The 24,020-nt window shown below is 34.4% G+C and overlaps 1 protein-coding gene across 10 annotated transcripts in view; it reads right to left on the bottom strand.

Annotated features, from left to right (window-relative positions):
• CEP170 (centrosomal protein 170) overlaps window positions 1–24,020 on the bottom strand; it is a 132,752-nt gene that overhangs the window by 18,275 nt on the left and 90,457 nt on the right. For 7 of the 10 annotated variants that reach the window (XM_061160232.1, XM_061160240.1, XM_061160237.1 and 4 more), the window contains 4 exons: window positions 22,268–22,417; window positions 19,358–19,484; window positions 15,311–17,146; window positions 7,690–7,924 (listed from right to left, as the gene is read on the bottom strand). In XM_061160232.1, the coding sequence (XP_061016215.1) occupies window positions 7,690–7,924; window positions 15,311–17,146; window positions 19,358–19,484; window positions 22,268–22,417 (2,348 nt within the window). The remainder of the gene's footprint in view (window positions 1–7,689; window positions 7,925–15,310; window positions 17,147–19,357; window positions 19,485–22,267; window positions 22,418–24,020) is intronic. The other 3 variants (XM_061160239.1, XM_061160243.1, XM_061160244.1) reach the window with 2 other exon arrangements.

Here is a 24,020-nt window from a genome sequence, read left to right as displayed (position 1 = left end):
CTAACACAGGGCCAGATTCCATGTTTTGAGATCATGTCCCTAAAGTCATTTATTTGTACTTTCAGCCACATGGACTGAAGAACTAAGTAACTGTTATCAGTGATAACTGAACATTTTCTAAGTTATGCAGCCACTGCATAGGATCTCAATTTGGTTACTTGCACAGTAACCAAAAGCTTTGGAATGACAGAATATTTGTAAAACACCCATATAAGCTTTCCAACTCTAAAATTCAAAGCGCAAAGTAACAACTTTTTAACTTATGCAAAATGTAAGCTTGAAAGGCTTTCACAGAATGGAGTAATTGCATAGAAACTTAACTACAGATTTAAAAAGAGAAGCTAACTTGAAGCTTACGGCCCAACAGAAGCAATCTACGGTCAATTCCTTTTTATTTACCAGTAAATACTTAATGATCTGGTCACTGTGCTAGGTCCTAAGGGCTGCAATGGTGAAGAAACAGAAACTATCACAACACTGTAAATAGGCTATTTCAGTTCAGTCGTTCAGTCATGTCCGACTCTTTGCGACCCAATGAACTGCAGCACGCCAGGCTTCTCTGTCCGTCACCCACTCCCAGAGTTTACTCAAACTCATGTCCATCAAGTCAGTGATGCCATCCAACCGTCTCATGCTCTGTCATCCCCTTCTTTTCCCACTTTCAATCTTTCCCAGCATCAGGGTCTTTCCCAATGAGTAAGTTCTTCGCATGAGGTGGCCAAAGTATTGGATTTTCAGCCTCAGCATCAGTTCTTCCAATGAATATTCAGAACTGATTTCCTTTAGGATTGACTGCTTGGATCTTTCAGTTGAAGGGACTCTCAAGAGTCTTCTTCAACATCACAGCTAAAAAGCATCAATTCTTCGGTGCGCAGCTTTCTTTATAGTTCAACTCTCACATCCATACATGACTACTGAAGACACCATAGCTTTGACTAGACGGACCTTTGTTGGCAAAGTAATGGCTCTGCTGTTTAATATGCTTCTAGGTTGGTAATAGCTTTCCTTCCAAGGAGCAAATCTGTTGATTTCATGGCTGTGGGTCACCATCTGCAGTGATTTTGGAGCCCAAGAAAATAAAGTCTCTCACTGCTTCCATTGTTTCCCCATCTATTTGCCATGAAGGGATGGGACTGGATGCCATGATCATCATTTTCTGAATGTTGAGTTTTAAGCCAACTTTTTTACTCTCCTCTTTCACTTTCATCAAGAATCTCTTTAGTTCCTCTTTGCTTTCTGCTATAAGGGTGGGGTCATCACATATCTGAGGTTATTGATATTTCCCCCGGCAATCTTGATCCCAACTTGGGCTTCATCCAGCCTAGCATTTTGCATGATGTACTCTGCATATAAGTTAAATAAGCAGGGTGACAATATACAGCCTTCATGTACTCCTTTCCCGATTTGGAACCAGTCTGTTGTTTCATGTCCAGTTCTAACTGTTGCTTCTTGACGTGCACACAGATTTCTCAGTAGGCAGGTCAGGTAGTCTGATATTCCCATCTCTTGAAGAATTTTCCAGTTTGTTGCGATCCACACAGTCAAAGGCTTTGGCATAGTCAATAAAGCAGAAGTAGAGGTTTTTCTGGAATTCTCTTGCTTTTTCTATGATCCAATGGATGTTGGCAATTTGATCTTTGGTTTCTCTGCCTTTTCTAAATCCAGCTTGAACATCTGGAAGTTCATGATTCACATACAGTTGAAGCCTAGCTTGGAGAATTTTGAGCATTACTTTGCTAGCATGTGAGATGAGTACAATTGTGTGGTAGTTTGAGCATTCTTTGGCATTGCCTTTCTTTGGGATTGGAATGAAAACAGATGTTTTCCAGTCCTGTGGCCACTGCTGAGTTTTCCAAATTTGCTGGCATATTGAGTGCAGCACTTTCACAGCATCATCTTTCAGGATTTGAAACAGCTCAACTGGAATTCCATCACCTCTACTAGCTTTGTGTGTAGTGATGCTTCCTAAGGCCCACTTGACTTCACATTCCAGGATGTCTGGCTCTAGGTGAGTGATCACACCATCATAGTTATCTGGGTCTTGAAGATCTTTTTTGTACAATTCTTCTCTGCATTCTTGCCACCTCTTCTTAATATCTTCTGCTTCTGTTAGGTCCCTACCATTTCTGTCCTTTATTGTGCCCATCTTGGCATGAAATGTTCCCTTGGTATCTCTTAATTTTCTTGAAGAAATATCTAGTCTTTCCCATTCTGTTGTTTTCCTCTATTTCTGTGCACTGATCACTGAGGAAGGCTTTATTATCTCTCCTTGCTATTCTATGGAACTCTGCATTCAAATGGGTATATCTTTCCTTTTCTCCTTTTCTCAGCTATTTGTAAGGCCTCCTCAGACAACCATTTTGCCTTTTTGCATTTCTTTTTCTTAGGAATGGTCTTGATCAATGCCTCCTGCACAATGTCATAAACCTCTGTCCACAGTTCATCAGCCATTCTGTCTATCAGATCGAATCCCTTGAATCTATTTGTCACTTCCACTATATAATCATAAGGGATTTGATTTAGGTCATAGCTGAATGGTCTAGTGGTTTCCCCTACTTGCTTCAATTTAAGTCTGAATTTGGCAATAAGGAGCTCATGATCTGAGCCACAGTCGGCTCCTGGTCTTGTTGTTGTTGATTGTATAAAGCTTCTCCATCTTCGGCTGCAAAGAATATAATCAATCTGATTTTGATATTGACCATCTGGTGATGTCCATGTGTAGAGTATTCTCTTGTGTTGTTGGAAGAGGGTGTTTGTTATGACCAGTGCGTTCTCTTGGCAAAACTCTGTTAGCCTTTGACCTGCTTCATTTTGTACTCCAAGGCCAAATTTGCCCGTTACTCCCGGTATCTCCTGACTTCTTACTTTTGTAACGTTTCATTACATTGCTTTATATATTATAAGGGCTTCCCCGGTGGCTCAAGGGTAAAGAATCCACCTGCAATGCTGGAGACATGCATTCAATTCCTGGGTAGGGAAGATTCCCTGGAGCAGGGCATTGCAAACTGGCTCCAGTATTCTTGCTTGGAAAATCCCATGGACAGAGAAGCCTGGCAGGCTACAGACCATAGGCTGTATGGACAGGCTTCAGTTGTGTCTGCAAAGAGTCAGACATGACTGGAAAAACTAAGCATGCATATATTATAAGGAAATCCATATCATTTAATTCTGGCCACTAAATTAAATTGGCTCTTACCAAAAATATAAAAAAACTTCTAATAAAATGCATTAAAATTACAATTTGGTTTTTTGCCATTAAGATTACCATGCATTTGTAATTTTAATCATAAATATTGAGACTTGAAAAATATAAACCATCATTGTATTTTAAAATATTAAAAAATACACTTATAGGTATTCTTATTTGAATTTCACTAATAAAAATACTATATGTAAAAGATTCAGTAATAAAGCCTCTTTCCTCTTGACCGGAACTGTCAGATGACTACTTCTGGGTCAATCAAATCAGGAAATAAGGCTCATTAGGTAGGTGTTCTATGACACATTTATTTAATAATCATTTTAACATTAAAAATAGACTATTTATATATCAGCATTATTATTGTTAGGAAAAAAGAATGCTTTAAAACAAAGTTTGAAATGAAATCTGAATGAAACTTTGGTTGAGATTCTTAGGTTTCCTATTAGTATAGGGTAAGCCTTAATAAAATATTTTACAAATTGTAAGAATATAACATTGATTCTGAAACTCCAGTTATATCTGCAGTCTCATAAATTTAAATTATCAAATATACAGAAAACCAAGTGCTCACAATTAAGTTATAAACACAACACACACCACTGTTTTCTCTGCACTCCACTTAAATATAACTAATATTTGATAGCTTACCGTACATCAAGCACTAGGTTATGCACATGTCTTGGTTTGTCAACTCTCTCAAGTTGACACTATTGTTATGTCCATTTTACACATAAAACTAGAGCACAGTTACTTAACTTGTCTAGGGTCTTACAGACCACATGGCAGAGCTGGGCTTGAATTGAGAAGGTCTGATCCCAGAGTCCATGATTTTGATCATTCAGCTACACTGAATCCTTATAATTTAGGTTATCCCTCAGAGTTCAATAATATTCTCAGTTCACTCACCACTTCCTGGCAATGTCTATGACCACAGTGTCAACTATTTTCTTTTTGTCTGACTTCCAAAACGATGATTCTAGCTCTCATGAGCTTCCTGTGCTGCAGAGCTATATACTCTTTCATATGTCTGTTCCAAAAGTACCTGAAGTCAGCATGCCCAAAACAGAGCTTATCTTCCTTTTTGTTTCTGAGGACATCCATTTCTAAGTCACCTTTACGGGTCACTCATGCTAAAAACTACATTCTGCTCATAGGAGTTCTTAACAATATTCATTTGAACAACCATGAAGTTATTCTGGCAATCGTCAAATGCTGTCAAATGTTACACGTCCATATCTCCATTTATACCGTCACTATCTTAACTTAAGGCCTTCAATGCCTTGCACATTAACTTCTAGAATAGATCACTACTTTATCTATAGGTTCTCTTCTCTCTCAAACAATTCTACAAATTGCTCTTAAGAGTAACCTTCTTTTAATACAGATCTTATCATCCTTTTCAAAAATCTTAAAGTCTTTTTTTTTTCCCATTTAGTTTTATTAGTTGGAGGCTAACTACTTTACAATATTGTAGTGGTTTTTGCCATACATTGACATGAATCAGCCATGGATTTACATGTGTTCCCCATTCCGATCCCCCCTCCCGCCTCCCTCCCCATCCCATCCCTCTGGGTCTTCCCAGTGCACCAGCCCTGAGCACTTGTCTCATGCATCCAACCTGGGCTGGTGATCTGTTTCACCCTTGATAGTATACTTGTTTCAATGCTATAAACATAAGTCTTATATATAAAATAATATGTATGCTTCTTAGCTGGCACTCAATGTCTCCTATTATTGAGCTGGTTTAGGATTATCTTCAATTTGGTCATCTATTAACTATATACCTTTATATCTTAGACTCGGACAAACTTCACCCACTTTTTTTTTTTTCCATGCTATTTCTTTTCTCTTTTCAACCTCCAGTAAATTCCTGTTGCAGACACCCTTTTAAAAATAATTAATTAATTAATTTGGCTGTGTCAGGCCTTAATTACGGCAAGCAGGTTCTTCCAGTTGCAGTGTGTGGGATCTAGTTCCCTGACCAAGGATCAAACCCAGGCTCCCTGCATTGGAAGCATGGAATCCTAGCTATTGGACTACCAGGGAAGTTCAAACTTCACCCTTTCTACAACCTCTTCTACCACTCTGCCTGATATCACCTCATGCAACACCTTTGCTTCTTTCCTCTGACTCTGAACTCTCTGAGGATACTCATGTCTAAGTCATCTTTACACTTCACTCAGGCTAAATACTATGTTCTACTCATAGAAGTTGCTTAGGAATTCTTTGTTGAGTGAATGGGAATTACATGTGGATGGGGATTATACAATACATAAAAAAAATTTATGCAAACATAAACTTGATCCAAAACAAAACTGCAGAGGTGTAAAGGTGCTGGTTTAGTAATACAGCTCTAAAATATAAGCAAAAAGAGTATGAAAAAGCAGAAAACATTTTGTAATCAATTAAAATCACTATTATGCTTTTCAAATTTCTTAAGTGAAAGTGGTAGCCAATTTATAGAAATAAAACATGTATTTCTCACATTCTATTTAGTTTAGTTATTTGAAAATAAATTTCTGCACATTAAGCAAATGTCAGTATTCTATAGGAACATTAAACATCAACATTAACTTTCTTTCCTTCCTATACTTCCTATCTTCCCCTCTTACTTTTTTAAATATCTTAAAAAACAAAAATAAATATACTTTCTCTTCCTGTGAGATGTATGGCTGGAAAATATACCTTGAAAAATTAAATCCCAACAGCAAGTTTTATTAACATAATGCTACTAACAAACTGGAGGAAAAAGGCATACAATCATTAGGTGTTAAATAGGCTAGCCTTAGAGTACTACTATAGATAATAAAATATATACAGACAAGGGTAATAAAATACACATACTAACAAAATAAAACCAAGTGAAAATATAATAGACAGTTCTTAGTCACTTTCCCCTTTGTATCATAATTCTTTTCTGTTTAGGGACAGGGAAGTGGATTTGGCCCAGAAGGTGTTCAGTGATCTAGTTTAGGGTAGAGAGTTTAAGAGACAAACCCTCCTAAGAAAAAGCAGAACATTCTAGTTCCCTTGGGTACCCCTTGTGTTCATGTGGTGAGACTTGTCCATGGGGAGGAAAAAAAATGAGACAAGAGCAAGGCCCGTTGTTGCCAGCTGTGCCCACAAGAAAAAAAAATACAGTATCAAGATTCTCTCATTGCAGTTTTGTGGGTCCATAATAATGCATGGAGTGGCTTCCCAGGTGATGCTAGTGGTAAAGAATCTGCCCGCCAATGCAGGACATGTACGAGATGCAGGTTTGATCCCTAGGTTGGGAAGGTCCCCTGGAAGAGGGGATGGCAACACACTCCAGTATTCTTGCCTGGAGAATCCCATGGACAGAAGAGCCTGGTGGGTTACAGTCCATGAGGTTGCACAGAGTCGGACACAACTGAAGCAACTTAGCACAATGGACAATAATGCATGGATCCCAAAGCACATACATGCCCATACTCTAATCAGAACTGGTTTACAATGCTTCAACAATTATTGTCGTTTACATGGCCAAAAAGTAATGTTTAAGCAACACAATGAGATTAGAAGGGCATGTTCTGCAAGAACTAAAAGCAACCACAAGTGAATAGTCACTAAAGAAAACAAAAAAAAAACCTAAACATTAAACTAATGATCCAGGAAAAAAAGAAACAATTCACAGAAGTCTATAGAGTAAAGAAAAAAAAGATAAACATCATAAAATCATCATAAAAATTTTTCAAGGAATTTATGAATTATTATATATAATTTCTTTAATAAATGTTGTTAAGTATAAGAAAATTAGGACCTCAAGCTAAAGGCAGAAATAATTTTAGCATGTACACAGTGAACATCTTTAGGTAACATGTAACAGAAAATTTAATACCTTACAAACTTACCAAAAAACCCTTGACTACTAAAGCATTTTTTTGAATAGAGCCTCTATTGAACGGTCAACTGCAATGTTAGGGGTTAAAAATCACATCTGCAGCATGAATTTCACTTTTAATTATGTAATCTTAAGGTTATTATAAACATTTAATATTCAAAATAATATTCTCATTTAATTATTAAAGGATTGTACTAACTCAATCTAATGAACTCATAAAAGTGCAAGTAATAATCTGCCTACTCTAATTCTCCCCAGAGAACGTTAGCAACATCTCTAACAAGCACACCTCTTTGGAAGGTAAAAGAATAAAAAAAAGTATCTGCATAATTCTCAATTATGTAGACCTGATACTGACTACCTTTCAAAATTATATTAATTCATCAGCGTCTCTACTGGAAATAAGAAAGAGGGGTTTACCAAAATAAATTATTTAACATGTAAGCAGCACTTGCATTTAAAAAAAAAAAAAAAGGATAATGAGTAATACTATCAACAAAACTAACGTTCTTAGTTCTCTGTGGATTTCATTTCTTGGTACAAACAAAGTAAAAGCTAAACTTGTTATCAAGTTGAAACAGTAACAAATGATTTCAACTCTTAGAGATAACGGATTAAAACCAACCTGGCTATTTCTTCTCGATGGGCAGTCCAATCTCGGATGTAGTCTTCCTGTTCTTTTATCCGGTGTTTGAATGAAGAACTAGTAGGCATTGCTGACCCAGAGCTCTGCAATCGAGTCGTTTTCAGGGCTGGAGAAGTACGTAGACGGGTATGTTTAGGGGAATTACGGTTTGATCCAAATTCATCTTCTGAGGTGGAAGCATAATCAGTAGGAAAGCGCCTCCATCTTGAATTTACTAAATTAGTTTAATTATTAAAAAAAGAATTATTATGTTATCTTTTAAAAGAGAGAAAATAAAAATCATGATTTCAAAAACACCATGAGACCACACACAGCACAATTTTCAAAAACTGACATACACATAGTTTACAAAACCATTAAGTCTACTACTCCTTAAGATAGAAACATCATACTTTGGTGAATTAAAAACAATGAAGAATTAAGAATAGAAAGATCACATTTTCTGTAGCATGGTGAGTAAACAAACATTCAGATGAACAGTTGACTAATGACAAACAACTAAGCAAGCTCTATTCATAAATGTTTAACTCAGGTACTATTTAATTGCAAATATTTCTCATTTAAGTGACATGGATTTTTTCTTTTTTAATGACAGCAACAACAACAACAAAAAAATAAAATAAGGGAAAAGATTTCCTCATGCCACATGGACTTTTCAACATGGAGATGGTAAAAACCCTCTTTTCCCAACAAACAAATATGCATAATTCCTGCTGTGGAAATTATGCCTTTATGGCAGAAAAAAAAACATTACCTCTGTCATTCAACATCCTGTTATGCTATGATTGGAAAAAATCTTTTTACACGGTAAAAACACAACAAAGCATCTTCAGTACAACTCTGCTGCTTTGACATTGAAAGCATACAGGTGAAAATAGACAATGGCAATAAAACCTACAAGGAGTGAAAACCTACAAAGGTATTCTCACAACCATTAACATTTATAGCACAGGAGATACTGACAATAGTCACATTAAAGAAAGTGGCAATCACTTTCTTATTTAAGGTTAGTAAAGATTTAAAAAATGGTTTTGTGGACACATTTGAAAATTAGAAGACAAATTAATGCAGACAGGTCACTACTACTGTTAATATAATAATTAAACATGCAAATAAAGTGTGAAGCATAAAGAGGTAAAAATAGGGAAAAAACGGCTAATCTCTGGAAAACTTCAGAAGGGCAGGAATTATGCCTGCTTAATCCACTAACATGTTTCTAGCATTTAGCAGTGTCTGGCTAACAAATGTTTAATAAATATGTTTGAATAAGTGAATTAATTCCTAGATACTGACCATTTCCTTTCCTCAAAATAGGAAAACCTAGTAAAAAAGCATGAGACGTTTTTGGTGGCTAAAGTGCTAAAACCTTAGCTTCCGTTATTAAGTTCCAACTGCTGTTAATATTAAGAGCTTTCTTTATCTTTCTCTTATAAAACAGAAGCTGACTCTAGGCTGTGTACATTGGTGAAGTCTAGAATTCCTTTATCCTACTTCACTTGAATTTTATGCCTTTCCTGTCTTTTCTTTCATAAACTTCATTTCTGCTTAAGGCTCTGTAAGGCTGAGTTGGCACTCAAATAAGATTGATATTTGTTCCCAGAACTGCTTTAAGAACAGAGAAATCTGTAATCAGGACTATATCATAAATCAGTGCCTACCCATTTGTCTGGATTTAAACTCTTATTTCAGAGAATGAAGATAGGCAAAACTTCATGACTTTCTGTAAAAGTGTACATGAACATAATATATATGGAACTCCAGGTAATTAATCAGTTTTTTTTAAGGGGTTATTGAAAATAATTTTTGATTTTAACATTAGAAGATAATTCATTAGCACAAATAATACTTTTACCATGGTGGAAATTTACTAATTTCTAGACATTTGAACTGACCCTGAGACTTGAAAACAGCTTTAGGAAAAATTAAGAAAGAGTAAATAAGTTTTTTTTTTTTTTTTTAAAGAAACACAGCAAGGCAATTAGCTATATAGCAAACAAATCTGTACTTTTTAATAAAGACATTTCATTAAATGCTGAATGTTTTTTATTTTGCTACCCTAGAATATGATTCATAAAAGGAAATTCATAAATAAAAAAGATCTTTTGTTAGATTAAATTTCCTGATTTTTTATTTGAAAACTATGTAACCATACCTATAACTGAAAATTGGAGAGGACAAAACCAGTAACAAAGAGTTTTAATAAACTGCAGAAGGTATGAAAACAGGTATTATAGAATTCAGGTTGTTAACATGGAGGTAATTTAGAGAGAATGGCATCAATAACTGATGGGTATTTTGAGTGGCAGAGCACATGAAAGCAGAATGAGAAAGTGAGAAACAAGGGCTAAAAGTCGGGTGACATAAGTTATCAGGTGACAATATAGAAGCTGAGCCCCGTTAGAATTTAAATTGTGCAATCTAAGTCTCCAGGTCAGAAAATCATTACCTTTTGGAGAAAAGAATAAAAGAAAAACTTCTTTTTCAAATGAAATTCATAAACTTTCCACCTATATTTTATAAGTCTACCTAGAACCCAGCAAGAATACTGAAGTTTCTAAGAATAACTTTTAAAAGAGGAGAAGCAATATAGGAGGTACAAACTATTGGGTGTAAGATGAGCTCAAGGATGGGGGAGACAGCCAATATTTTGGAATAACTGTAAATAAAAAGTAACCTTTAAAATTGCATAAAAAATGAAAAAATAATAAAAGGAAGGCGAGAAGGAAAATATAAAATACAGGACATAGCAGAAAATAAAAATATGATTAGTAAGTCTTCAAATAACTAAAAGTTATCTCTACCAATGGAAAGCATATTATACATGGTGTGCTATGAAGCAAAGCTTAAGTTAACCTCTGAACAAAAAATGAGACTTGAAATGATGACTACTGGTGAAAAAGGGACTGTGAAAGGGAGTTAAAGCCAGGACCTCTAACCTATTATTTGTCGAAGAAGTTCTCTCAATACCTTTGCTTTCTTAATCTTTGCTTCCAAACTAAAGCAGCAATATATTTTATCTGAAGAAAAATCCCTATAATCTAACTAGCTTTTGTAGAGGAAACTTTAAGTAAAAATGTTTTTAACTTTCCCCAGTGCCTACTTACCTTATAGAATTTTAGAATAAAATGACTTTGGACGTGAGCTAGTTTAAATTCTTCAATCTATAGATAAAAATTGGGCCCAGAAAGGTCCTGTGACTTGCTTAAATCAAAGTTTACGCCAGGTCTACTGACTCTCAGTGTGCAAAACTCATTCCAAGTGCTTTAAAATTAAATAAATATTTTATTTAAAAAAATTTCAAGTTAGACTAATTAAAAAAAAAAGACACCCTAGAATTCTCATAGAATGATTGTTTTATGATTTTTACAGGGATGAAATTTTTTTTTTTTTACTTTCTTCTTGAATTTTACCCTGCTTAGATAAAATTATTTAGAGAATCAAATGTAACTTTATATTATTAGGCTCATTTGATATACTGATACTAATTAGGCATTTCAGATAAATGCTTAAATTGAAAATCTGTGTTGAAGGTATTTAAAATGACAATCTCTAAGAAGCTTCTTGGGTTGATGAAATGCTGGACAGCACATATAATAAAATGAGAAAACTGTGTTGAAGTTATCTGAAATGCCAGTCTCTAAGAAGCTTCCTGGGTTGATGAAGTGCTGGACAGCACATATAATAAAATGAGAAAAAGTTCCAAGATGGGCTTAATTATTTTGTAGCTAACCTGAAAATTACTCTAGCTATGTTAGTTAAACAGACTCATTTTAGCTATAAAATTATACAACACTCCCTCTTGTGGAAGTAATAAACTACTACATTCATCAAGAATATATATTATTCATGATGTCTAAAAAATTTAAAAGGGGAAAAAGAGTTATTAGGATCATTTATCTGTGAGTGGTTTGATTTCTTTTACTCTTAACCAAAACTTTGCTGACATCAAAACACATCATTATCTACAGATATAACAAATAAATTTCAGAAGACAAACATTACATTTTTATACCTAAATAAAAATATTTTTGTGGGAAATTAAGCCACAAACATGTTTAATATGTATGAGCATGTAACAAAAAGATCATGGTGTTCTGTATTGGTCTTTGACTTGAGAAGAAATAACTCAACCCATGCATGTCCAAGAGTTAACATCATCATCTATAAATTTTGAGGATTACAATAAAAATGGGAAAACAGTCTAAAAAAATTTTAAGGATGTTAACATGATTTTTGAAAATTTTAGAATGTATACTTAAAACATAATGAAAACTGCCTTACTTTGATAATTCAGGGTGAAAGTGAAAATCAGTCACAGTTGTGTTCGACTATTTGTAATCCCATGGACTGTAGCCTGCCCAACTCCTCTGTCCATGAAATTCGCCAGTCAATAATACTGGAGTGGGTTGCCATTTCCTTCTCTAGTGGATCTTCCTGACCGAGGGATCAATACAGGTCTCCTGTACTGCAGGCAGATTCTTTACCTACTGAGCCATTGGGGAAGCCTTACTTTGGTAATTCAGGGTACCTAGTTTTAAATACATCTGGATATTTTAACATAACTTTATATTGAAGGATCAATGAAAAAATTTTTGAAGTGTTGGGGACAGGGTGGACTAAACTCCTGAAAGCATGCTACATCAGAATTAAAGAAACATAGAAGAAATCTTACTCTTAATTTTGTCAAATAACGACATTTCCATTTTATTTTTATCATATTCATTTCTTGGAAAAGCTTCTTCTAACACAGGCTAAACTATACAATTTGAAGCTTTACAAAATTATTTTTATGTATTAGTTTGGATAATTGCACAGGTTCCAGGGTCAGGCATTTTTAAGATTTTTAAAAGTTTATAGTGTGCTTAGCAACACTGACAAGGATGGTTTCACATTCTTTTAAATATTTCAAAAGCTAGGAATTTTTATTTCCTTTCTCCATTTAAGATTTATAATTATAGTAAGTAGAAATGTTGTAATTACTATTTACCACACATAACTATTTTAGTATGTTACCACTGACTGAAAGGTCCAGGTCATTGTCCTAGATAGGATATAAAACTGGAAATGGGCATCTTAAAAGAATCTGAATACATATTCCTGGACCACAATGTGGCTTTAGGCTCAAAAAGGTGGGAGAGAGAACATGGACTTGGTAAAACATCATAATTACAAAGATTATAGTGAATAATACCAAAATATTTATATTGTCTATTGGTTATATATTTATACTCCTGATAATAATCCAATAGTCTAGCTGTCCTCTGGAAGTCTGCACATAAGTGGAGTCTGTTTCTCAGCGCTAGACTGATTGTTGTAGAAAAAGCAATAGGCTGGGAATTAAATGCCTTGGATTCACAACCTGTTCTTGATATATCTATGTGACCAGGCAGGTTATTCCATCTCTTGGCTTTAGTTCTCTAAACTGAATAACCCTTTGAACTATTAAATTCAATGATGTTAATTATTTAATATACTGCTAGTAAGTTTGAAGAAGGCCAAAGTCACATACCTCAATCTGCCCTAGGAAATTTCATTAAGTAATTCAAGGTACATTTTGGACACAGAAAGATGCATGTTTATCAAGTTCTGTATTCAAAGAAGAAGAAAACGAAATATAGGCTAAAATATAGAATTTGAAGACATATTTAAAGACATACATATACATATATATAAGGACATATATATAATAAATATATATATATAGCATCTTATAGCTGTTTCTTAGACTTATTAGAAATAATCATATTTGGTTTGCATCTCAAATAAGTCCCTCTGTTAAACATTGAGAATAAAATCAGATCACTCATGTGTTAAGAGCTAGACAACTAGTACAGAAGGAAGAGTTACCAAGAGTTTCATGCTACATGGTAACATACAACTTATGTTAAGACAGAAGAGCACTTAAATGTTTTCATGTACTTAAATAGACTTGAAGTGAGCAAACAAGCACTGTGGCAGAAGAAACCTCATCAGAGCACACACGGCAGAACGCAGCACAAAGGAAATGTGCACCAAAGAAGCACAGCCACGTGGAACACCAGGTAACAACAGTGGGTGAGCATAAAGCAGTAAGGTAGTTTTAAAATACTTGGCAACAGACCCATTAGCCACCAACCAAAGTCTGACGTGTAGAAACAAGGAGGACAGGAGTAATAAAGGAAATGTCACCTATTCTTTTGGAATCTAGACTCTATGTTATCTATCCTCAGCTCCTCACATGATGATTACCATCACCTCACCCACAGACCAGGAGACAGGAATGTGAATGGAGTGGAGGAAAGCAGCAGTGAAGAGAAGAGAGGAGGAACAGAAAATGAAAAAAATAACACATGCAAAGTACTATGGTTTGGGGTTTTATGGGCTGAACTGTGACAGAAGTAAAAATTTAAAAGAAAAGACTGCATACCAACTTTCCCTTTACTCTTCACTCAAGATTTAGGGCTCACTTAAGCAACCAACAAAAATGAATCTTTAAGTCCTTTAACAGCTGGTTTCCCCTCAAATGTCCTTTTTCAGCCACACCCACATGAGGCTGATTATGAAGTAATAAGACCACATTTACAGGATACACACAAATATCTGTCTTGCTACTCTTTGGTCACACATGTATTCTCACTGGCTACAGCTCTGAAAATGAAGTATATACACAGACAAATATGCCAGAAGCAGTTAATTCTGGTGGGGAGAAAGTAGCTCTTGTAATTATCACAATCAGTGACAGCTAATTACTACAGTTAAATGATATGACGGCACATTATGAGGTAATGCTCATAACCAGTTAAATTTCTATAGCCCAATTTTGCCCATGTGCTTAGTGACTGTCTCACGAATCCATCTTCTTCCACTGAAATAAAGGATTAGTTTCCGCCCACCCCAATCATAAATCAATTTAATAAAAATTAGACATTTCAAAATAAACAGGAAAAGAGTAAAACTCATTTTTCATTTAGTTCTGAAAGGAGTAACAAAAAGTATACTACTGTTCTTCAGATTCACAAGAACTTAGAATTATGTTAGGATATTTAAAAGTTGAACATGTTTTCAGAAACACATATTCATTTTTATTATATAGACCAGATAATAATTCCTAATCTAAGTCTAAAACACAAACCCAGATACCTAACCAACTAGACAATTAAAATTCCCAAATCAGTTCAATAATACTTCAAATTTTGAATTCACTATTTTGTACCAGGACTTTAACTGGAAGTGTATGTAACTTCTGAATTTTCCTCCTGGTGGCTCAGATGGTAAAGAAACTGCCTGTAATGCAGGAGACCCGGGTTTGATCCCTGGGTCGGGAAATCCCCTGGAGAAGGGAATAACAACCCACTCCAGTATTCTTGCCTGGAGAATTCTATGGACAGAGGAGCCTGGCGGGCTACAGTCCATGGGATTGCAGAGAGCTGGACACAACTGAGCCACTGACACTTTCACTTCATTTTCAAGCTAACTAAAGTAACTTTTTAAGGAACAAAACCCTCTACAGTATGATCTTTCTGCTGAAAATTTTGGGAATCGGCTAACAATTTTTCAAAGAAGTAGTCCCAAAACATAAAAGAAATACACTAATATTATAAAAAGTCTGGATCCAATTTACCTGAAGGAGAGCCATGTGCTGAGGTCATACTTTTGACCTTGGAGTCGGACAGTCGAGAGATACTGTTAGCTCTAATTCTAGGAGAAAATTTATCTGAAGGTACTAATCTGGCTCCACTTCTAATGATGGCTTCTGCGGTCCGTGAAGAGGCACTACTTCTAGAGATTGTTGCTTCAGAGTCACTGCGAGCCGATAATGAGCCAAGCCTTGTTCTACGAGGCTGAGCCAACAAATCAATCCTAGAAATGCTACGCCTTCCTGTGGGAGGTTTGGATGTCGAACTTGTTGTGGACACTTCAGAAGCAACAGATGCTTTGTCAGCATCAGCAAGTTCACTGTCCGAAGCTTCACCAAGTCGGGCTCTGCGCAAGAGGGAAGTCCTGGTAGGTCGTGGCCTTGGGAGAGTGGTGGATTTACTGGACGAACCAGGTGCTCCAGGAGAAGTCTTGGATTTAGTTACTTTACTTCCTTCCAGTTTGGAATGTGCATGCTCATCAGTTGAGGTAAGTGGAGTCCTTCCATGAGATTTACAAGAGTAAGTTTCCTGGTCAGATGACATAACATCAGAGATGGCCGAGTGAGGTACACTAGAGGTTTGGTCATCATCTGTTAAATCTACTGAAGGCTGCCTTATTCTTCCACTGGACTGCACAAATTTACGACCCTCTGCCCGAGAACCTATATCTGCAGAACGACTTTTTGTTTTTTTTTCAATTTTCTCCCTAGCACCCGAAGATGACGACTTTGCAACATCTTTGGAAGGAGAACCTGTGGAACACCTATCTTTATAGAGACTAGTGAAACTCTTTCGCTTTTGGGTTGACTTTCTTTCAGTCTCTCCAGTAACCAGACTGATGGTACTAGCTGTGTCCACATCAGATTCGGGTGAAATGGAGTTGTCTCTGTTATAGCTGGGAGTATCTGGGCCTTCATCAGTTTTAGTATCTTCACGCAGTTTAGCTTCTAGAAAAGCCATTACTGCTTCTGTGTCTTTTAGAATAAGGGTTGTGTCCATACTAGAATCAGTATCCATGGAATCACTTCTTTCTCTTATTCTGCTGGCTGTTGTTAATGCTAAGGAAGGGGGTGTTGATGAAGGCTGTTTATTTATATGGGGGATAAGTTCTATGGGTATGTTGGGGCTAGGTTTTTCTATAGTGAAGCTTCCTTGTCGCACTAATGACTTGGAGGATTCCTTCTTGTCTCCTCCCTTTGAAGTCTGACTTTTCAGAATTTCCTCAGCTTTTCTTCTCTTACCCTCGTTTTGTATTGCTCTTTCTCCTTTGCCTGCAGAAAGTCCTGGAATTTTTTCTTGAAGCTGTGACTCCTGCTTAAAAGACTCCTCCCTACATCTATCTATCTGACCTGTAATGTTTTTTGAAGAAGATAATTTAGTAGGTGTCCACTGTGCCTGTTCCTTTTGTTCTTGTTGCTGGATTTTAGCTAATGTTTGCTTTACCAAAGAAGCTTCCTTATCAGTTTCACTTTTCTCCTTTCCAGAGTAAGAGCTGCCTAAGTGAAGCAGGGTTTTACTATCTCCACCATTTTTAAGAGTCTCACCATTCACTGCCCTGTTCATTTTACCCAAGGCTCTGTCAGTGTCTTGTTTATCTTTCTGGTATACCTGTGTAGGTGCTTCTTTCTCCTGAAGCTCCGTGTCTTGCTTTTCTCCTATCTCTGACCTCTGTGCTATAACCTTTGATCTGGAGCTCTCAAGAGACTTTTCTTCACTTGGAAGCTGGGGAAGGGTTCGTCTCCTTCTCTCTCCCTGACTAGCCAGGGAAGCTGCTGAGCCAGTACTTCTCAGTGAAATGCCAGATTCACTGATATCTGTATCTGTTAAAGAAAACAACAAATAAGGAACTTACTGGGGCAAAATAGTGAAAATAAGACAAATGTCATATTACCTTAGATTCTGAAGTTAAGAAATGGCTTAAGTATAAAGTAAAACTTTGAAGAAATAAGCCAAGATTGTGACAGTGTAATTTAAATAGAAAATGCAACACATAGGTACAATGCACAAATAGGTACATTACTAACAGGAGTTAATAGAGCAAATCTTATGAGATGAAAATTAGGGTCATCTTATCTTAAAACTACATCTGTTGTTCTCTTTTTCTTTTAATGTCTTTTATGGGAGAGAAGTTCACATTCTTGGCTTTTGTGACTTGTCCCATCTGTGAAATTTCACTCACAAAAAATGGACTCTGCATAGTATATATAGAATTGTAAAAATAATGTCTAATAAACAGTTTATTTGCTATACTTTGAGTTACATAGTAAAGAATAATAATATACCTAATTTTTAATAAGCATCATTATCTACTGAAAGAATGACAAGTCTGGATTTCCTAAGTAAAACAGAAAATGTACAACTTTAACAACGTGTTCTAAAAGAAAAAATTCAAAGCTAATTAAAAGATTTTTAACAATTATAAGAAAGGAAAAAGGTGACAGGATTTGTCATAATTTCACAAACTGAGTTATTTTCATATTATGATCTTCTGGTATATTAAAGACTCAAACTGAGAAGTTGATGGGAAAATATATAACTTCAACATTTCCATGTGACAGACTTTGAGAATATTACTTAAGGAGGACTTTCCTGACTGTTTGTAAATGAAATGTATTTCTGAGAAAAGCGATCTTTTTAGGGAAATATAAATTAACATATAAAGCATTTAAATCTTTTGGGTGTAAGTGGAAAAAAAGATACTAGATATAGCTTCTGTGGCCATCCCTTTATAATTCTAAAATTTTAGCATCTAAATTTCATAGCAATACTAGGGCTATAATATAGGAAAATAACTTAATAACTTACTAATGTTACTTTAATTTAGCAAATGATCATGTTATTTGGTTATGTCTTATCTCCGCAGTACTACTTCAAGCACCAAACTTATTTAGTCATAGCTATTTTATCTTTTTGTACTTTTCTAGCATTTCTCACACTGTCCTGGCTCCTAACACATATTCAATGGATATTTGACAAGAACATTTTAGGATATAAGTAGATTTATCAGTTTATCTCAGTAAGCTCATTTAGAATATGATGAAACAGGAACAAAATAATGAAGGCCAAGTATCATTAATTTTTATAACAAGGGTAGAATTTTGCTTTCCACTGCTAATAATACTTTTATAATGATTCTTTATAAATCCTCTAGCCTGACTTGCTTTTTTGTTCCCCAAACTGTAATTAGTTTATGTGAACCAATCTGAAAATTATGCTGTCCTTCCAAAAATTTTTGGTAATACTAAAAATTACTTCTAATTTTTATGATAAACTATACATCTTTTCTAGTACACTACTGTGTACCTTGCTCAAATACTTGCTGACTAATGTTTACAAAATTCCTAAATTGATTTTTGGGTGCCACAGTAAACACAAAATAAGTTTCTATTTCAACTTCCAGTGATAACACAGCTAAGAAAACAGATAAAAAGCCACATATAAATTCTCGTGAGGGTTTTACTTTTAATGAAGAATGTAATGAACTGAATCTAATAATAAAATCATAAGAGGCATCAAAATTTTTGTTTTTTTAAAGAAACTTTATATTTCAGTTCACAGAAATATAGTAAAAAGGTAGTAATAAAAACCATATTATACATTTGTAAAAGATATATTTAATAAATTAAGTTGTATTAAGTAAATTTTCTTCATTGAACATATGGAAAAAAGTGGCTTTTAAATATTTGATGTGTTAGTGAATGGGACAGTTTGGAACTGTATTAGTCTTATTTTTAAATTTTCACATGTATATATGTTATATACATATAGCCATATATAAGTTTTTGTGAGTATACACACACACACACACACATACACATGCTTCATCTACAAATTACCTCTATTTTCAGTTAGGGTTACATTAATGATGTCTGCATTTCTAGTGAAAATAAAATCTATATATAGTAGCTTGAGATTATGTGAATATATTTATTTAGGTTTAATTCACTTCTCACTACACAGACTTAGCCTATAGTATTTTAAAAACTGAGGTATGGCTCACAAAAAATAAAAAAAAGAAGGAAAGAAAATACCATGCTCTAAAGGAACAGGTACAGACAACTCCATTATTCTTTCTTCTTGATCATGCCTTGTGTGATTGGCAGCCAAACTAGCCCATTGTGAAACCCAACGCTTGTTTCCAGACGAAGATGTACCTTCCTAAGGGAGAGAAATAAAAGAATGAAATGAACTAGTCTGTCAAGTCTGATCTCATGTTCAGAGAATTTCATTTAGTCATTAAATTCCCTTTAACATATCATATAAAGCAATATTTAAACCTCACATTGATATATTATCATTTGTTATATTTCCTTATATATAAAGATTTTCGAGAGCATCTCTTTTAACTATGAGATTATTACAGTGAATGTAGTAAAGTTTTCTGTACTTATTAAGTACTAACAATGGTACTAAAATAAACTCTTAGAGCTTAAAATTTACTGCTGCTAAATAAACTTAGGTGTACTACAATAGAGCACAGCAAAGTTAGTTTTACTCCATTCTATAGAACAGAGTCTAAGACCTATTTCTAAGTTGTTCTTCAGTCCTTTAAATGTTTCCATAAATCAGACTGGTTCCACACTCTCAGGGCATGTTAAAATCTGCCAGATCATGTCTTCAGGGATTTCAAATACAAGCCCAAAGCTTTAGGCTTCTTTCTACAATACTTAGTATTTCCAGAAGAAGCTAGAACTCACTTAAATCTTTAAGAATTTTTGTTTAACCAGTCTGAACATAGACCTGTCCCATCTAGACCTGTCTTTAAGGCAAATGATTAGTCAAGTGTGAAACAGAATTTAATTCATGATATGGTTCCATATATCTGGATTATATATTGGTAATTCTTAAGCCCAGGTCCATCTATGTATTTAAGATAGAAGATCTAGGTGTATAGAAAAAAATGTTTCCTCACTAGAAACTTAAGTCAATGCTCAGTACTGAATCTGTAATGATAACTAAGAATTGGAAAGCTCTGATCAAATTTTATTCTGAATTATTTCAGAAAGCATTTTATTAAAAGTGTCAAATGGCAGTCTAAAAACTGATAAATATTTCATAAGACTATAAACTATATGATTTCAAGAATCATGGATTAAAATAGTAAGTTGCATACAAAGTGACATACATACAGTAAAGCCTAAAGATACCAAAGCCTGCTGAATCTTTGAATTCCCACCAAGATTTTGTGGGAGTTGTTCACAGTTCTGAGACTGAAGGAGGTACATCATTCTAGGAATACCCACAACAGAATGGGTTTCAAAGACACACATTTATGTAGACCCATTCTGTGAAGACTGTTCTAATGGCTAGTTTAGATGGTTCCTTCAAAGGCAGGTACATATTTGGGCTATATATAAATTTATTTGGCATGGGCTGAGGGGTTAAAGAGGAGAAGAGGGAGTCCAACAAGTTCAGAGTCACCAGCACCCTTTCTAAATTAATCAGAATACCAAAACACTGCTTTGAGTAAGTATCACTTGCTTTCAGTAAGTAAATTAAGCATCTTGAAAAACATCAAAATAAAACTGCTTTGACAGTTTCCAGGAAATAGCAGACCATAAAGGGAAAAATTTTATATTAATAAGCAAATACATATCTGAATTTAGTTGACTACAAAGAATATATTTCACACAAATACTTCATTTATATTTTGTTTTATTTATACCTTGATTTAATTTATATTTAGTATATATTTACTATTTGTATATTTTAAATTAATAGAAAGGTAATTAATGAATAAGAGAAAGGGTTAACACATCAAAGCTCTTTAAGGTTCAAATTCTGGCCTCACAAGGTATGAGTTTTAAGACCTTGACCAAGTTAATTTCTACATACTTCAGTTTCATTATTTGTAAAATGGTATGCAGAAAGCTTCCACTGAATGTTAGATCTTGTTAGTTGAATAAATTATAAAACTTCTCAGTCATATATAACTTTTTTTTTACATTTTTTCTAATATATACTTCAGTTTCATTATTTGTAAAATGGTATGCAGAAAGCTTCCACTGAATGTTAGATCTTGTTAGTTGAATAAATTATAAAACTTCTCAGTCATATATAATTTTTTTTTTACATTTTTCTAATATATTAGTGTACAATGAAACTCTAATAACATTTCTAGTAAAGGGATAAACATTTGTTGACTGCATAAATATAAGACAATTACTCTGCTGGGTACTTTCTGTCCTTCATATCCTTCCCTGTAAATAGGTTTTAGAAAAATACCATTTGCACAGATGAAAAAACTGAAGATGAGAAGAGGGGAAATGACTGACTCAAAGGTACCCTGTTAGATGTGGCAGTTCTAGGATCTGTACTCAGGTCTTAGGAGCTCTACTACACTACACTGACTCCGTAACTATCAACCAACCCACCCTTTCTAGTTGCATCCTGGGATGCACTACAAGGGCACTTATTTAGGTTTTTAAGTTGTATGTATCAGGCACAACCTTGCATGATAGATCTTTCCATTCCAAATACATGACCTTCTAGTAAGTATACGCAGTATGTGTGTGCGTGTGTGTGTGTGACTTTATCTCAATGTCAGAGATAGTGAGCATATAGCTCATTAACTGCTAACTGAAATTTAACATTTTCACTGACTGATAAAAAAATATTACAGTGTTTTACAAGAGGATATATTAACTGCTTAAAATAATATATAGCTGACCCTTGGAAAAAAGTAAGGGCCGAGGGGGAATAAGAGCTCCAACCCACTGTGAAGTCAAAATTCCATGTATAATTTTGCAGGTGGTCCTCTGTATCAGGTGGTTCCCAATCCTTGGATTCAACCATGGATCATGTACTACTGTAGTATGTACTTGTGTGTGAAAGTGGAACTGTGCAGTTCAAACTCGTGTGGTTCAGGGGTCAGCTGTAATTAGCAAATGATAAAAATTTATATTTTGCGCATGTAAAAGATGTGAGGAAGATGCGTATACCTCCGAGTTGTGAAATCCAGGTGTACTCAGTGGTTTTCTTTCTTCCATTACTACTGCAGCAGAACTGAGAGCCCAATCTTTTATCAGATCTTTATGTTTTTCATTGATAATAGGCCTATTATAATCTTGATTGTCATCTACTCCAAATACCTAGGAGGAGAAAATTATTTTATAAATGAGATTCTGAGTAGCAGATAAATATGTGAGCATTATCATTAACTTCTGAGGTAAAAAACAGTACTTTAAGTTAATTTCATAGGTAAATTCAATAATGAGGGAAACTTGTTTAATGATAGGGTAACATCCAATAGGAGCAATAGCTGGAAATGGAAACAGGGCAGTGGTAGCTTATGTAAATGTAACTAACCTTTTTAAACATTTAGCAAATGTACCATTTGATAATAAATGAGAGATATTCAGGATATTACATTTGCTTTGTTAAAAGATGTTAATAATGTCAGGCATTTTAAGATGCCAAGTGTTAGGACAGAGTACCACACCACTTCAGCTTGTCTCTGCTTTTAAGAAGCATGCTGGAAGCTTAAAGCTTATGGTTGATTTTATCTGTTCCTTCCCAAACAAGTGCTTAATATGTATGTAAATACATGAATTAAATTTATACATATAATTTTCTCAGGTACTAAATAACAGATTTTATTGTATGATCTTTGTATAAAATATACTATAATTCTTAAACTTTGTGTAGAGTAGAACATAATTTTTAAACTTTAAAGGCCTTTGTTTGAAATGCAGATTCCTGAGTCTGTTCACACAGGTTAGCATTTTCAATAAGAAGGCTGTCTGTGGTCAACACTTCTGAAATATTCTAAACACAGAGACCAACAATCAATCATGTACCTTTAAGGGCAGTTACCTGAGTCTTACTCATTTATTGACACAACTAAGGCTTTGAATTGACTGGGAAAAGTTTATAACTATATAAACTTTAACACTGTTTTACTATTAAGTCTATTTGATTGCCAATGGTTATTGTTTCTAGGTATTAGTTGTGGTTCTAGTTATTAAAATAAACAATGGTAACATGTGCTTGAATTAACACTTTGTAGAAGAGAGATTTAGAATAAAATCAAAGAGCCTTCATTTTCTACAAAAATGGAAAAAATCTTTAAGTTAAACTATTTTCTAGAAAACTTTTTAATAATATGGTACTTTTTAATGATAGCTGATAAATTCTGAAGTCTACATTTAGTAAAGCAAATATCAAATTTGCAAAATTCACTCAACTTGGAAATGGTACCACTAGATGTCATTACTTAATGTTTAATTCAAATATAACTGTACAGTTTTCAAGAATTATGACTTAATACTCTGTTGAACCACTCAATATTCAAATTATCTTTAAGAGAAAACTGGGTATTATTTGACTATTAAATCAAATATTAATTTTTTTTAGTATACAGAAGGGAAAAAAAAAAGCCCATTTTATTTTGCCAAACAGTAGAATTAGCAAGTTTAACAAGAACAGCAGTAAGACATACTAAATATATCTTTCCATGTGCTCTGCCTTCAACTCCACTTGTAAAGAAAGAAATCAGAACTACTAAGTTATGCGTGACTACCTTAAAATTTTAAAATTATCTCTAACTCAAGTCACTGAACTCCACATTTACTGAAGCTTATTTCCTTATTTGCATAATCACACACAAAAAATTACAACTCAAGTTTTTCAGCAAAGATAAAAATATTCACATGTGATTACTTGTATGTTGTATCTCTCTGGCACATTAATATA

The sequence above is a fragment of the Dama dama genome, chromosome 14, assembly GCF_033118175.1.
Source record: "Dama dama isolate Ldn47 chromosome 14, ASM3311817v1, whole genome shotgun sequence".
Taxonomy (NCBI): domain Eukaryota; kingdom Metazoa; phylum Chordata; class Mammalia; order Artiodactyla; family Cervidae; genus Dama; species Dama dama.
The sequence above is the reverse complement of the archived record's forward strand: the minus strand, read 5'-3'. Positions and strand labels throughout refer to the sequence as shown.